At 36.2% G+C, this 14213-nt stretch overlaps 1 protein-coding gene across 7 annotated transcripts in view; it reads right to left on the reverse strand.

Moving 5' to 3' along the window:
• Positions 1-14067, reverse strand: part of SMC5 (structural maintenance of chromosomes 5) — a 101548-nt gene extending 87481 nt beyond the window's left edge. For 4 of the 7 annotated variants that reach the window (XM_037157588.2, XM_037157587.2, XM_037157586.2 and 1 more), the window contains exons 1-3: positions 13769-14066; positions 9096-9237; positions 2942-2994 (exon numbers count right to left, since the gene is read on the reverse strand). In XM_037157588.2, coding sequence (XP_037013483.2) covers positions 2942-2994; positions 9096-9237; positions 13769-13953 — 380 coding nt within the window. In that variant the 5' untranslated portion in view covers positions 13954-14066. Of the gene's footprint in view, positions 1-2941; positions 2995-9095; positions 9238-13768 lie in introns of all 7 variants that reach the window. The other 3 variants (XM_037157590.2, XM_037157589.2, XM_053656316.1) reach the window with 2 other exon arrangements.
• Between the last annotated feature and the right edge of the window lie 146 nt (positions 14068-14213).

Consider the following 14213-nt stretch of genomic DNA (forward strand, 5'->3'; position numbering starts at 1 on the left):
GGGTACCAATGCAGGATCTTAGCATTTGCAGATTCCTCTACCCAAAATGCTATTTCCCCAAGTATCTCCATGCTCATCCCTTATCTCCTTCATGTCTTGGCTCAAATACTATTTTCTCACTGAAAACTTTCCTAGTCATCTTATTTAATACTGTAACCACCCCTCTGGTACTCCCTATCCTTTCCTGCTTTATTGTTCTACACTTATTATCATCATCGAACATAATATCTATCTGACCTACTTATTTTTCTGTCCTCCCCCCATAATCATAAATGCCACGAAGGCAGAATGCTATATTCCCCAAGGTACAGGCACTCAATAAAGAGTTGAAAAATGATCTCATAATTCCATGCCAGAGTTTATTCTATCCACCATTATACTCAATGAGTACATGCCTAATTAATGCAGGATTTATTCAACAGCAATAACAATTTCAGTAACTGCTGACTAACAGGTTTGCTTTAGTACTCTCAAGGCCATGCGGAACCACAATGTAACCGTGTTGTTTGTGGAAAGGGAAACCTCCCCTTGTGCTAGACTTGGTAACAGAACTCTGGTTAATGGTCACTGGTTAGATTATTAGAGCTAGTAGTTTATCTATTAAGATAACTAAGAAAACAACTGGGCCTTAGAGAGTCATAATAGAAAGTCAAGAGTGCTTAACATCTGCAGCTGTCCATAAAAGAATTTTGAAATTTAAATACTAATTCTCTGCCTGCATTTTATACATGTAACTGGCTTAGTATATTTGTTTTAGTTTCAATATCTAAGAAACCACTGTGATTAATCAACAGTCTCAGGGCTAACTCACAAGTATCTTTGGCAATTTTTAAAACCAAGATATAATTCACATCTATTTTCTACCTTTTTGAAATAAAAATTCAAATTTTTTATTGTGGGAAAATACACATAATGTTAAATTTATCATTTTCACCATTTTAAGGTAAAAGAATGTATGTAGCAACAATGGTTTCTAATATACTTACAAGACTGTGCAAATATCACCACCATATAATTCCAGAGTTTTTTCATCACCCCCAAAAGGAGCGCATGCCTATTAAAAAGTCACTCCCCATTTCTCCCCTCCCCTCATACCCCAGCAACAACTAATCTATTTTGTCTTTATGGATTTGCCTATTCTGAACATTTTACATAAATGGAATTATAGACTACAGTCTTTGTGTCTAGCTTATTTCAATAAGCATAATATTTTCAAGGTCCACCCAGATTATATCCATATGGATACTGTATGACATAGCAAATTTTATTTAACGATGGACTTTTGAGTTGTTTATAATTTTTCACTATTAAAATTAGGAAAAAGCTAATTTTGTGCAAATGAGTAAATCTTTGTTAGAACAGTAACCAGATCAAAGAATATTTCTATTTAAAATTCTATTTTGGACAATAAATACTGCCAAATATGATATACTGCTTAGGTTCCCATGAACAATTCATGACAAGATTAACTTCCCTGTACCTTCATATTAATGAATTTTATATTTAATTTTCCAAAACAGAGAGGAAAAAAATCATTATTTTAATTTCCTTGATAACTAGTAAGCATATAGCCTATTTTCTGTTTAAGAAACATTAATAGCCCATTATTCCAACTCAATATGAGTAATTATACCACCCATTTAAACAATAAATTAAATTCTCATATACATTTAGCTCCGTCCCAATTTTCTCCATTCTGCTGCTCTTTCTGCACCAATAACATGCTATAAACGACTTTATAGTATACTTTAGCATCTGGTACACAAATATGTTATTCATGATTCTGCTTTTTCAAAATCTCCTTGGGTTTTGTGGCACATTTATTCTTTCAGATGAACTTTAGAATCAACTTGTAAATTTACCTGTTGAGACTCTCACTGGAATTATATCAAATGTATATATTAATTTGGAAATGACTGGCATATTAATATTAAATTTATGTTTCTAGGAACAGAATATGTTTCAACATTTATTCAGATCTTGGTTTTGTATCCTTCAGTAAAATACTCATTATGTATTTTAATAAGGTAAGTAAAATCTATTTTCTTTTTACTTCCATGTGTACTTACTACTCATCTCTACGTAAGTAAAAACTTTTCTAACTATTTTTGAGTAAAAAGATCACTTCAAAACTTTTTCTAACCATTTCTGAGTAACAAGATCACTTCCTCATATCCTATAAAATGACAGGACTATTAGATACTCTCTGAGAGCTATTTCAGCTAAAAAATTCCATGATTTTCTATAAACACTCCCCCTGAAAAAACTTTCTAAAAATCACCTAAATCATGTGCATTTTCATCTATAAAAGATTGGGAGTATATACACCAAGATAGTTAACTGGTTTCATCTTAAAGCCTAACTCTGATCCATCAGAAATGGATGCCAAGAGTGGTAAACTGATAACATCTAGGCTGGAGGAAAAAAAATACCATAGTGAATTATCGATCTCTGCCATGAAGGAGGAAATGGAAAATGGTGACACTGGTGCCGAATACTTGCCATACATGAGATTCACCAAATTATTTACCGGGTACTTTGAGAAGTACAATTATATCAAGAAGACCTTCCTATTCAACTTTATACACTTCTATATTATTAGCATTTTTATCAAGCAAGTATTACTTTCAAAATCAACACACACAAAAATATTTTAAATTTGTAAAAAAATGCTGCAATTTCATAATGAGTATGTAACGGAGAAATTTCTATTGCATTATCTTCTATAAACTTATAGTTTCCTTACTAATTTAAAAAAATTCTTACAATTTTGGTTTTAAAGATGTATTAAAAATTTATCTGGATTAAATATTCTTGAAATATTTCCAATATTTATGTCATAATACTATTTTATTATTCTTTTCTACAGTCATCAAGAAAGCATAAACATAAGCTAAGAAATTGTAGGGATAGAAGTAGTTTCAGCACTTTTAACACTTACAATTCAATTTCAACCATGCCTTTGGAACATCCTCTCTTCACAAAAAAGCCAACCTAAGAAATTAAAAAAAACAAAAACAAAAACAAAAAAACATAGTGAACTGTGTAATGACATTCTCAGGTTAAGAGATTTAGCAGTTATTATTTGTCAGATCAATAGTAACTCAAAAACTACTTTGTATTAAATGCCCCTTTATTGTTTCTACCCACAAAAAGCAGTAATATTAGTCACCAATTCTTGAACTTTTTATGTGCCAGACAGCCTCCCACAAAACTCATGACAAAGCCAGTAAGTGGTACAGAGCAAGGATCTAAACCCAGGTAATCTAGCTCCAGAGCTTGGGTTCTTAGCCATTATACCTAACACACTCCCAGAGAGAAGAAAGCCAGTGGGAAACAAGTTCTACAGAATAGCCATAAAGAGCTATATAGCCAATCTCACTGAAGTTACTAGAAACTTCAATGTAGTTGCACAGATTAAATATTAGTAACTTATCCAGTTATTAATCAGGAGATAACTGTCACCAAGTATATTTTTAAAAAGAGCAATACACGGGGTAAATATAATTTAAGTAAGACTATTTGAGCTAGTTTCTACATGTGTATGAGCATAAGCATGAAAACAGACTTGGAGCATAAAAAAATCAGACTGAATCTTAAGTCAGGCTATAAGACACCTGGGAAATAATTATCTTTTTAATAGTGGTAACAGCAGTGATAACAATCATACACACAACTAACATTTATTAAATGTTACTATATCCTGCTGTGCTAAGCTCTTCACATACAATTTTTCTCATTTAATACTCATGAGCTACCTTATGAGATATGTATTATATCCATTTAATAAATGATGACACTTGAGTTCCAGAAAGGTGGAAGAGTCTGTTCTTGTCACTAGAAAGTAATAGATAAGTTACATGACCTTGAGAAAAGCAAAAACTTAACCTCTCTGTTTAAGAAAAGACAATGGCTATGTACTAGCTTGCAGCATTCAAAATACTTTGTACCAAGCAAAAGAAAAAATCAGGAGGCAGTTCTTACTGTAGAGTACATATATGAATGGTACCCAACATGCCAGTGTTAAATTTTTATATTAGCATTCAAACATAAAGACAACATTAAAAATGTTTGCTAAGTAAATGGGCATTCCCTAAATACTTGTACATCTCTGGATACCCGAAGTCTGCAATTTGTCATCTAAGAAAATGCACTGCCAGCCTCCTTAAAAACCTCTATCACTTAAAAATGAGAAGTGTCTTCATTTGACAATTTTCACCGAAAGGTTGGTGAAAATTGTTACAGCCCAATCTATTCTTACTATACACACCGTGGAGTACAATCTAGCAAACCATTATGCAGAGGTAAGAATTAATAATTTATGACAATTGAAAACTACATTAATATTTATAAAATTCTGACTTGGTCCTTGGAAGTTATCTATTCCAACCCCCTTATCTTTGAAATAAAGAAAAATGGAAGTCCAGACAATTAACTAAGGTCAGAAGGCTAATTACTAACAGAGTGGTACCTTTTCTACCTCATAAATGCCTCCCATATAACATTAAAAACATGCACATATTTTGAATAGGTTTATTTATAATCTTAAGCAATCTATGCCTCAATCTTATAGCCCTACATTAATTTTTTAGCCTGGCTAAGAAACCTATAATATTGTTTTTTAAAATATTCTTTTGATAATATTGCAATATTCACAATAACTTTAGAAAAATGTAAAGAATCATTTCAAGTTTTAAGAATATTTTACAGTAGGTTATCAACTCAACTCTCAAGGCCTACTTTTTAAAACAGGTTTCTATGTGAAATATATACCAAGCGGTATATATATACCTCATGTACCGTTTAAGAAATAAAACCATGTATTGGGTTGGCCAAAAAGTCTACTTAGTTTTTTTCAATAAAACAGAGGATACATTTTTCATTTTCACCAATAACTTTATTGATGTGGATATTTTGAGTATGTCAGCTATCTCCCATGCAGTATAACACTGATTGTTCTCAATCAATGGCTTGATTTAATCAGTATGAACTTCAACTGGTCTACCCAACCACGGAGCATCGTCCAGTGAGAAATCTCCAGCACAAAACTTTACAAACCACTTTTTAAAAAACTTTATTTATTTATTTTTAGAGAGAGAGGAAGGGAGGGAGAAAGAGAGGGAGAAATATCAATGCATACTCGCCTCTTATGTGCCCCCTACTGGGCACCTGGCCAGCAACCCAGGCAAACTGAGAGGTCACCAGTTTGATCCCCAGTTAGGGCACATGCCTGGGCTGTGGGCCTGGTCCCCAGTCAGGGGCGAGCAAGAAGCAACAGATCCATGTATCTCTCCCTGTCTTTCTCCTTCCCTTCCCCTCTCTCTAAAAGTAAATAAATAAAATTTTTGAAAATAAACCTTTCTAGTAAATCCCATTTACATCTTCAACTCACCTTAAATTCTTTTTTGTTACAGTGTGAGAACAGCACGCAATTTCTTTTTTTCCTGTCTGGAGAGCCAATTGTCTCAGTACCATTTATCCATTTCCTCCCCACACACCTACAGGGTCAGTTCTGTCATAAATCAAGAGCATACTAATCACGGTTTTATATCTGGGCTTTTCATTCTGTCACATCACATTGGTCTATTTTATATTTCTACACCAAAGCATGTGTCTTAAATTACTATAATTTCATATTAAGTCTTAATATCTGGTAGGACAAGTTTCCCCATTTTGTTCTATTTCTTTAGCTGTATCTAAGCTATTATTTGGTCTTTTGTTCTTCCTTCTAAATTTTAGAACCATCTTGTGATTTTCTATAAACGGTATTGGGATTCTGACTGAAATGATATTGGATATGTGTGAAGAATAACATTTTTATGTCAGTGATACAGTGATTCTCTCCATTTAACCAAACATTAAAGTTTGTTAATATTTATCATTTTTTAAAATTTTATTTATCTTTAGAGGGGGGAGGGAAGGAGAGAGGGAGAGAAATATCAATGTATGGTTGCCTCTCGTGTCCCATGCTGGGAACTGGCTTGCAATCCAGGCATGTGCCCTGACTGGGAATCGAACTGCGATCCTTTAGTTTGCAGGCCCGCACTCGATCCGCTGAGCTACTCTATCCAGGGCAGATCATTTCTGAATTTCTGAATACAGTCCATACATGTCTTCTGTTTACTTACTGCTCTGTAACTTGTACTTTTGTTGCTATTATAAATGGTGCCTACTTTTATTATATTTTTCTGTTCATTAATAGTGTACCTTTGCAATTGACTTTTGCTATATAATCTTGTATCTAACAATCCTTAGATAATTCCATATTAATGCTCAGGAAGCTTATCTAGAGTTTTGTGTGTATGTGGTTTTTACGCAGACACTCATATGACCTGTGAATGACCATTTTCTGTCTTTCCAACTTGTATCTTTACTTTGTCTTCCAGTACAATGTTGAACAGCCATGATAGTAGGTAACCTTGGCTTATTACCAAATTTGCTATGTACTTTCAAAGACATCTTTTATAAAATTAAGAAAGATCCCATCAATTCCTAATTTGCTATGAGTTTTTAAATCATAAATTACTGTGAATTTAATAATTATTTATTGAGATGATCATGCAGTTCTTTAAAACATATTATGTTACGTTTTTCTAATGTTCAATCACTCTCCCATGCCTTAAATAAATTCAATTTGATCATGATGTATTAAGCATTTTCTGTACTAGATTCAGCAGATTCTTTTCTTTCTTTTTTTTTGAGAATTTTGCTTCTATATTCATGAATGAATGAGACAGGCTTATAATTTTCTCACTCTTTTCTCGATCAATTTTGGTACCTAGGGTCATATTCTCTATGTAAAATAAGTAATTATTGCTGTTGAACTAATCCATAATTGTCTGGTGTTCTGAGAAAAATGTTAACAGCTGACTTATTTTTTTTCATTAGAGTCAGTTTTGATAATTTCTATAGTTGTAGAAACCTATATATTCATTTTTTTAAAATATTTAAAATTTATTGGCATAAAGTGGTTCATAATATTCTTATAATCGTTTTCTAAATTTTATTTATTTATTTTTTAGAGAGAGGGAAAAGGAGGGAGAGAGGGAGAGAAATATCAATCAGCTGCCTCTCGTAAGCCCCTCAACTGGGAACCAAACCTGGGTATGTGCCCTGACCAGGAACTGAACCAGCAACCTCTCACTCTGTGAAACAATGCCCAACCGACTGAGCCACAGCAGTCGGGGCACTTAAAATCCTTTAAAATTTCTGCTGCATTCTGGCAACGTGTCAGTGGTAACCACCAGGGCAGTTCGTGAATATTCTGCTTCTCCGTCAAGCCCATGGCAGACTTGTATTTACCCATTTTCTTTGATGCAAGGTGTGTCCTTTCAACTTGCTTTGCTGACACTTCAGTGAAACAAAGATGTATCACACTTCTTGGAGGAAATTTTAACAGCCAATTTCCCTTCCCCAATGTGACAATCATGGAAGTATGTACTGAAATGACTCCATTGGCCTAGGGACATTAAGTCACCACAAAGGATCTAGACTAGGTAAGTAGCAAAAGCAAGAATTAACCTTTTGTATTTTCAAACTTCTTAAATTTGGGGGTGTATGGACCACAAGGTAACATACCTTAACTGCTACCTTTTACATTCCTTTATTTTCTGTTCTTTACCCCACCACCCACATTATCTTTTCAGAGGTTACTGATTTCATTAGTCTTTTTGGAAGTAGTTTTTGTTTTGTGGGGCTTACTATATCACTGTTAACTATTTTCTGCTGTTATTTTTTAATTTCCATTAAGATTTCTTCTTTGAGCTATGTATAACACAGAATTATATTTTTTATTCCAAACAAATGGAATAAACTTAGTTATTTTTTTGCTATTACTTCTCTTTTAACAGAATTGTGGTCAGAGAATATGGCCTGTACAATAACAACTCTTTAATATTTGCTTTATGGCTCAGTAGATGGTGTTTTTTAATGTTCCATTTGTGCTTAAAAAGAGTATGTGCTCTCCAATTGTTGACCACAGTGTTTATAACATTTCCATTAGTTCAAGCTTAATTGCTGATCATCCATACAGAAATACTTCATTTTATTACACTTTGCAGATGTTGGTTTTTTTGACATACAAACTGAAGTTTTATGGCTACCTTGCACTGAGTGAGTCTATCAATGCCAAAAAGATGGTGACTTGAAAGCTCATGTGGTTTGCACTGTTTAGCAATAAAGTATTTTTTAAGGTATGTACATTTTTTTTAGACACAATGCTACTGCACACTTACTATATATACTACCTTATAGTATAAACAAAATGAATTCATTTTGTCCTATGTTTTGTGATTTTTAGTTATGGACTCATGATTTCTTAGGCTTTTATGTCTGAATTCTTTTGAGGATAGCACTGAAGCTATTTTTCGTAAGCAGATCTGCATTTACTTCTGCCAATGCCTAGAGATATTACTAACTGAAGCCACTCTAAACTAAAATTACCATTTATGATAGTTAGGCCATACAGGTAATATGAATCTGGGCCCCAAACATGTGTTAAGGCTTATGGTTAAGAATTCTTTGGAAGAGTTTCTTTTTTCCCCCCATTGTATTCAGAGTTTACAATGAGATAAGTAAAGAACCCCACTGTCCATTCTGAGATGTTTTCTTTGCTGCACACGGTGCTTGGCTTTTCATTTTATATTCTAGCCCTTTCCCACCACCTTCAGGGCCCCCTATCCCATGGAACCAATTCAAAGCCAGGCTTTTAAGTACAAGGTAAGCAACTGCCCCTGGGAAAACAACTCCAGAGTTACTTAAGTTTTCAGATCCACACTATTTGTTTCTGTCTTTGGTAAATTTACTTTCCACAAGCCTGGCAAAATATTAAAAAAACAAAACAAAAAACCAACAACATTTTAGACTATCTAAGAACTTCAAGTGTTATATACTCAGAGAATTCTCTTCGTATAGATACAGCCCCAAATACTTCTAGAAATGGAAAGTTTCTCCCAGATTCTCTTCCTTCCAACTTCATTCTTTATATTCAAGCACTATGCTTTTACTATATCAAAGGAACTGAAATGCAGACATTGATTTCTTACTAAAAGCAAGTCACCTCTGAGATTTTTTAAAAAGTACTTATGTTAACTCACCTTATCCGCCCGTCCCATGAAAGCAGGTTTGCCAGCTAATCCAAGGCAAATGGCACACACAATGCTGGACTTCCCAGTCCCATTAGCTCCAATAATCATATTCAAATGGGGTCCAGGGCATACTTCACAGATATCGTATGTTCTGAATTAGAAAAAGGTAAAATCACTAAGCAGAGAAGAAGAATATTTTCTTTACTAAAGCACTTTTTCTTGCTTTACATTACCATTATCTACAGGCTTACTCAAATTCCTTTAAAAGCCAGCTCATGTTACAAATTTAATATTACTTATAGGTTGTTAATAAACTAGAGGGGAAAAAATCTATCAGTGGAAAAAACAAAAGAGCTAATCTGAAGAAAAATATAAACAAATAAAACAGAAAGACTCACAGATACAGAGAAAAAAACTGATGGTTGCCAGACTGAGGGTTGGGCGGTAGGCTGGGTAAAAAAGGTGAAGGGAGAAGTACAATTGGTACAACAGTTATAGAGTAACTATAACAATAGCTATTGTGCCACGGGGATGTAAAGTACAGCATAGAGAATATAGGCACTAATATTGTAATAACTATGTGTGGTGCCAGGTGGGTCCTGGAAGTATCAGAGGATCACTTGGTAAAGTATATGATTGTCTAACCACTATGCTGTACCTCTGAAACGAATGCAAAATAATATTGGATGTAATTGAAAAATAAAATTTAAAACTATAAAATAATTTTTTACAAATTTTATGTAAGAGAAGCCATGGCTCATTTGAGGTCTGTAGATTTTTGTATTTCATTTGTCTTAATTACAATACTTAATAGCAACTTTTCATAGTCTAGTATTTGAAAGAATCCAAACAAATTGTTTTTACTCTAATTAGAAAACTGAAGATGTATATCAGCCCATTGGTTTCGTTTTCTTATTAATTTAAAAATATTACATCCATTGGCTTTAATTTGCTGCCAGAAATTTACCCAGGAAGGCACAGTCCACACTCGAATAAAATGTATCCCATGGGAGGAACAGGAACGCACCAACACCGACTGTGCGACAGTCCCTGTGACGGAAAGCTGCGCGCTGTCTAGCGCTCCACCTACAGCAACAGCATCTAATCCTTCACAGTCGCCTGAGACAGCCATGGCAAAGCGTGAAGCAAACTCTGACTCAGAGAGCTTTCTAGCTTGTCTTTGAATACCCTGAATTAAAACCCATAAAGAATGTCCTGTTCCCATGGGGTTTCAGTTAGCTGTCAACTAATTCCCCAAGAATAAATGTTTTACCTGCTACTAACCTACTAAATATTGGGTGGGGCAAAAGTAGGTTTACAGTTGTTCATATAGAAAATATACAATAATTAATAAATAGTAAAACAAACCATGTTTCACATACTCACAACTGTAAGCTTACTTTTGCCACAGCTTGTATTTTAACCAAACACACTTCAATTGTAATACTCAAAGAAATGAACAATTTTGAAATGCCAGGTGGTGATAAAGATAAAAACACATGGTAAAGGAGAGGTATTTTCTGGCAGGTTTCCACCCCATATCTCTACATAACATCTATCTACTTTATATTTCAGAGACTTTGTTCTGTTAGCAGCTGGGTCTTGACAGAACTCTACACAATGGTTAAAATAAAACTAGTTGGGTAATTTCACACATCTGGAATATTATCTGACTTGGAACTTCTTAATCCCAACACACATGCCCCATTCTTTAAACAGTCGAATCTCCTTCTGTGAAATCTCTGTGCAACTATCTTTCTAAAATAATGATGCAACTGGTATTTAACAAAACAATGAAAACAGACAAAAGTGTAAGTATTTGTGGCCTATATATTATAAACAGGAAGAGTTGCCAAAAACAAAACAAATCCTTTATATTTAAAAAAATTAACTGTTCTGACTCTATGTTTACTGGGAAATTTTGTGTGAGTTCCCTTTTGCCTAAGCTTCCCCTGAAACAGCTATTGTCAAAGGCCCATACTATATACTTTGCTTGGTATTTCGGGTATTCTCTATGGCCTTGAGTAGTATCTATATATTGAAAGTCAGTCCAGGTGACCTATAAATTAAATCATCACCTCAGTAACTTTGTTTGGATGTCCCACAACAGTCACCTCAAACAGCACATTCAAAACAAAGCCCACTGATCTCCTAGTGAATGGTACCTTCATTCACCCCACTGACCATATCAGAAACCTAGGTATTAATTAGTTTTGCATTATCTTTTATTCTACTATCTCCTTAACCTCTGCATACAACACCCCTCAATCAATCACCAAATCATGTTCACAGACATGCAAATCTGAAGTCAGTTGTTTAAAAAATTTTTTAAAAAGAAAAAATAGGATCGTTCACAATTTAGCTCCAGCTTCCCCTTTTTGTACTTTCTACCTCCCTCCCCCTCTTCTCTATCAGACTTCTAAATTCTACCTATGATGAATTTCTTTCAGTTTCGTGACTACTTTAGGCTTCCTTCCTTTCTCAGAGAAAGCCTTTAAACATGCTGTTCCTTCTGCCGAGAAATCTCTCCCTCCACTCTCAACCCTATTTGACTTGGTTCACTCATAGGAATCCTTCCCTTGACCGTTCTTTTCCAGACCATTTTGTTTGCCTAAGCTTATCTCTCTTACATCATTCCTAAAACTCAAGTCCTTTCACTGTGAAAATAAAACCTTACTTAGCTCTGCATTTTCCATTCAGATTTTTTATTCTCTTCACATCCAAGGTTACTTCCTCACTCATTCATTCTTTTATGAATGCAATAGTTTTCTTCCACTGTTTCATCAAAGGGTAAAAGATTTCCTAACTGCCAAACGCAGTGGGCTCTTTTTTAGTCCTGTTATCTGACTTCAACATAGCAGATATTTTTGAAACACTTTTTCCTTGCCTTCTTTAATAATACTCTCCCTTGGTTTTTCTCTTACCTCCCCGAACAATCTCTTTTCAGCCTGTGATTTCCTCTTCTGCTCATCCTTATGCTGGCATTCCTCCAGGACTCTGTACTTGGCCTTCTATTCCTCTTATCTATTATTTCCTTTTGAGCAATCAGAACCATTTCTGCAACTTTGACAATTACTTATATGCATGATCCCCAAATTTCTCGTCTGTTCACATTTTCCTGTAAGCTTCAGATAGTTAAAAATACTGCCTATGGAAGATCTCTGTTAGATGCCCCACAGGAAACTTCAAGTCACAGGGTCCAAAAGGCATTTATTATTATTCTTTCCAAATTGCTCCCTCTTCTGAACAGCACCATATCTGAACAATTAGCTAACGCTGCAGATCTCCCTTACCCTCATGCTTCACAATTAATCACAATTAATGGGAGTTGTAGCCAACTCCCATCAAATCTCTCTTCTTGCTGTTTCTACTCCCCAGTGCAACTTCTAGGTTCAAATCCTGATCACCCCTTGTCTTAGTATTGCAAAGGTCTTCTTGCCTCCAATCTTGCACCCTTTCTAAATCATCCTTCACAGTGCTTCCAAAGTAATATAAATCACATGCTATTCACTACTCAATACGCATCCTGGCTGTTTATAGAACGAAGCTGGAATTCCTTAGCACAGTAAACACAGACCTCAATAGCTGCCTACCTGTTCGGTACCACCTATGTCCACATCCTGTGGTCTATCTTACTAAAATACTTAATGCTTCCTAAACATAACAAACTGCTGCAAGTGGTTCCTCCCGTCTACAGTCCTCTTCCCTTCTTTTAAGACTTTTATAAAATCGGTACAAAGAAAGCCCTTTCTCACAGTTGTGGAAGATATTAACCACTTCATCCTTTGTGCCCCTATGGCATTCTGATATATACATTATCGTTGGTAATTCATTTGATGATCTTGCCTGATCTAGATTCAAATAGTAATTCAGCTACTAACAAGCTGTGTGTGGGCAAATGAAACTCTGTCGGCTTATCTCATCAAGAGATAATGTAGAGTTGTTGTGAAGAAAGAATGAGAGCATTGTATAAATAAAGCACCTACTTCTATAAATGGCGTTATAGGTGTTTGGAAAAATGTTAATGTTACTGCAATTATTTCCCCTATGCCACTCTGTGCAAGCTTGAAAAACATCTTGATCAAATGAACTGTAAGGTGCTATATTACTAACACGGTATTTGTGTTAAAACACATTACTGAATTCTAAAATGATTAGTACGATTATTAGTTGTCTGGAGGGAGAGGTAGGTAGGAACCAGGGAAGAAAAGTGGATTAGCTGGGGTCAAGGGTCCGTTGAGAGGCCCAACGATTGACAGTAAGGATTAATTTTCTGGTACTTTGCAACCTCACTAGTACTCTGATTAAACTGTTGCTTCCTAGGAGTCCCTAAAGACCATAATTGTGTGAATTCCAGATATGTCTTTCCTCCGTAGGCCCTGCTTCCAGCGGGCAGAGACCTAATCCCCACTACGTCCACTTCTCAGCAAATGACGCCTTGAAAAAACGTTGGTAGAACAAATTTTTAAAAATATTGTATCACACAAGACACATACCTAGCACGCCAACACATACATCAATCTCCAAAGCCTACCAATAGATGTGCTGGCAATCCCTTCACAATTCTCCGCAAGACCGCAAGGCAGACACACACCCACCCACGCGCGCACACCCGCCGCGCGCGCCCCCAGCCTGAGGGCCCACTCGCCTTCCCCACCGCCGTGCGGCCTCCGGCCACTCACAGGAAGTTCTCCATCGCGATGCGGACGATAGACCCTTCCACAAAAGGTCCGGACGACGGTAACGGCAGGGGCGGCGCCGAACTCTTACTACTTTTGCTCGGGACCTCCGCCGAGGGATCTCTCGGGTGAGCTCTCTTGGAGGCCAGGGGGGTTGGGGTCGAGGTCTTCCGGTTCGAAGTCGCCATCCTGGCTTCCCCGCCGCCCCGCAGCAGCTCCGGATCCTACCGACCTGCGGACCCAGCGCCCTGACGTCCCGCTCCCGCGCGAACTGTTCGGCGCGCGACACCACCTAAGAGCCCGCCCCGCGGCTGCGCAGTCCCGCGGTGGCGTCAGCGGCTACGCCCCGCCCTGGACGTGGAAGATCTGTGCGTAGGAGAACGGGGGTGGAGGTGGATGGGAGGCCCAGAGAAATGCGGGTACCAGACCTTCTTTTTCTGCGCGTTTC

The sequence above is a fragment of the Artibeus jamaicensis genome, unplaced genomic scaffold (genome assembly GCF_021234435.1).
Source record: "Artibeus jamaicensis isolate MK-2021 breed Jamaican fruit bat unplaced genomic scaffold, CSHL_Jam_final scaffold_1964, whole genome shotgun sequence".
In the NCBI taxonomy this organism is placed as follows: domain Eukaryota; kingdom Metazoa; phylum Chordata; class Mammalia; order Chiroptera; family Phyllostomidae; genus Artibeus; species Artibeus jamaicensis.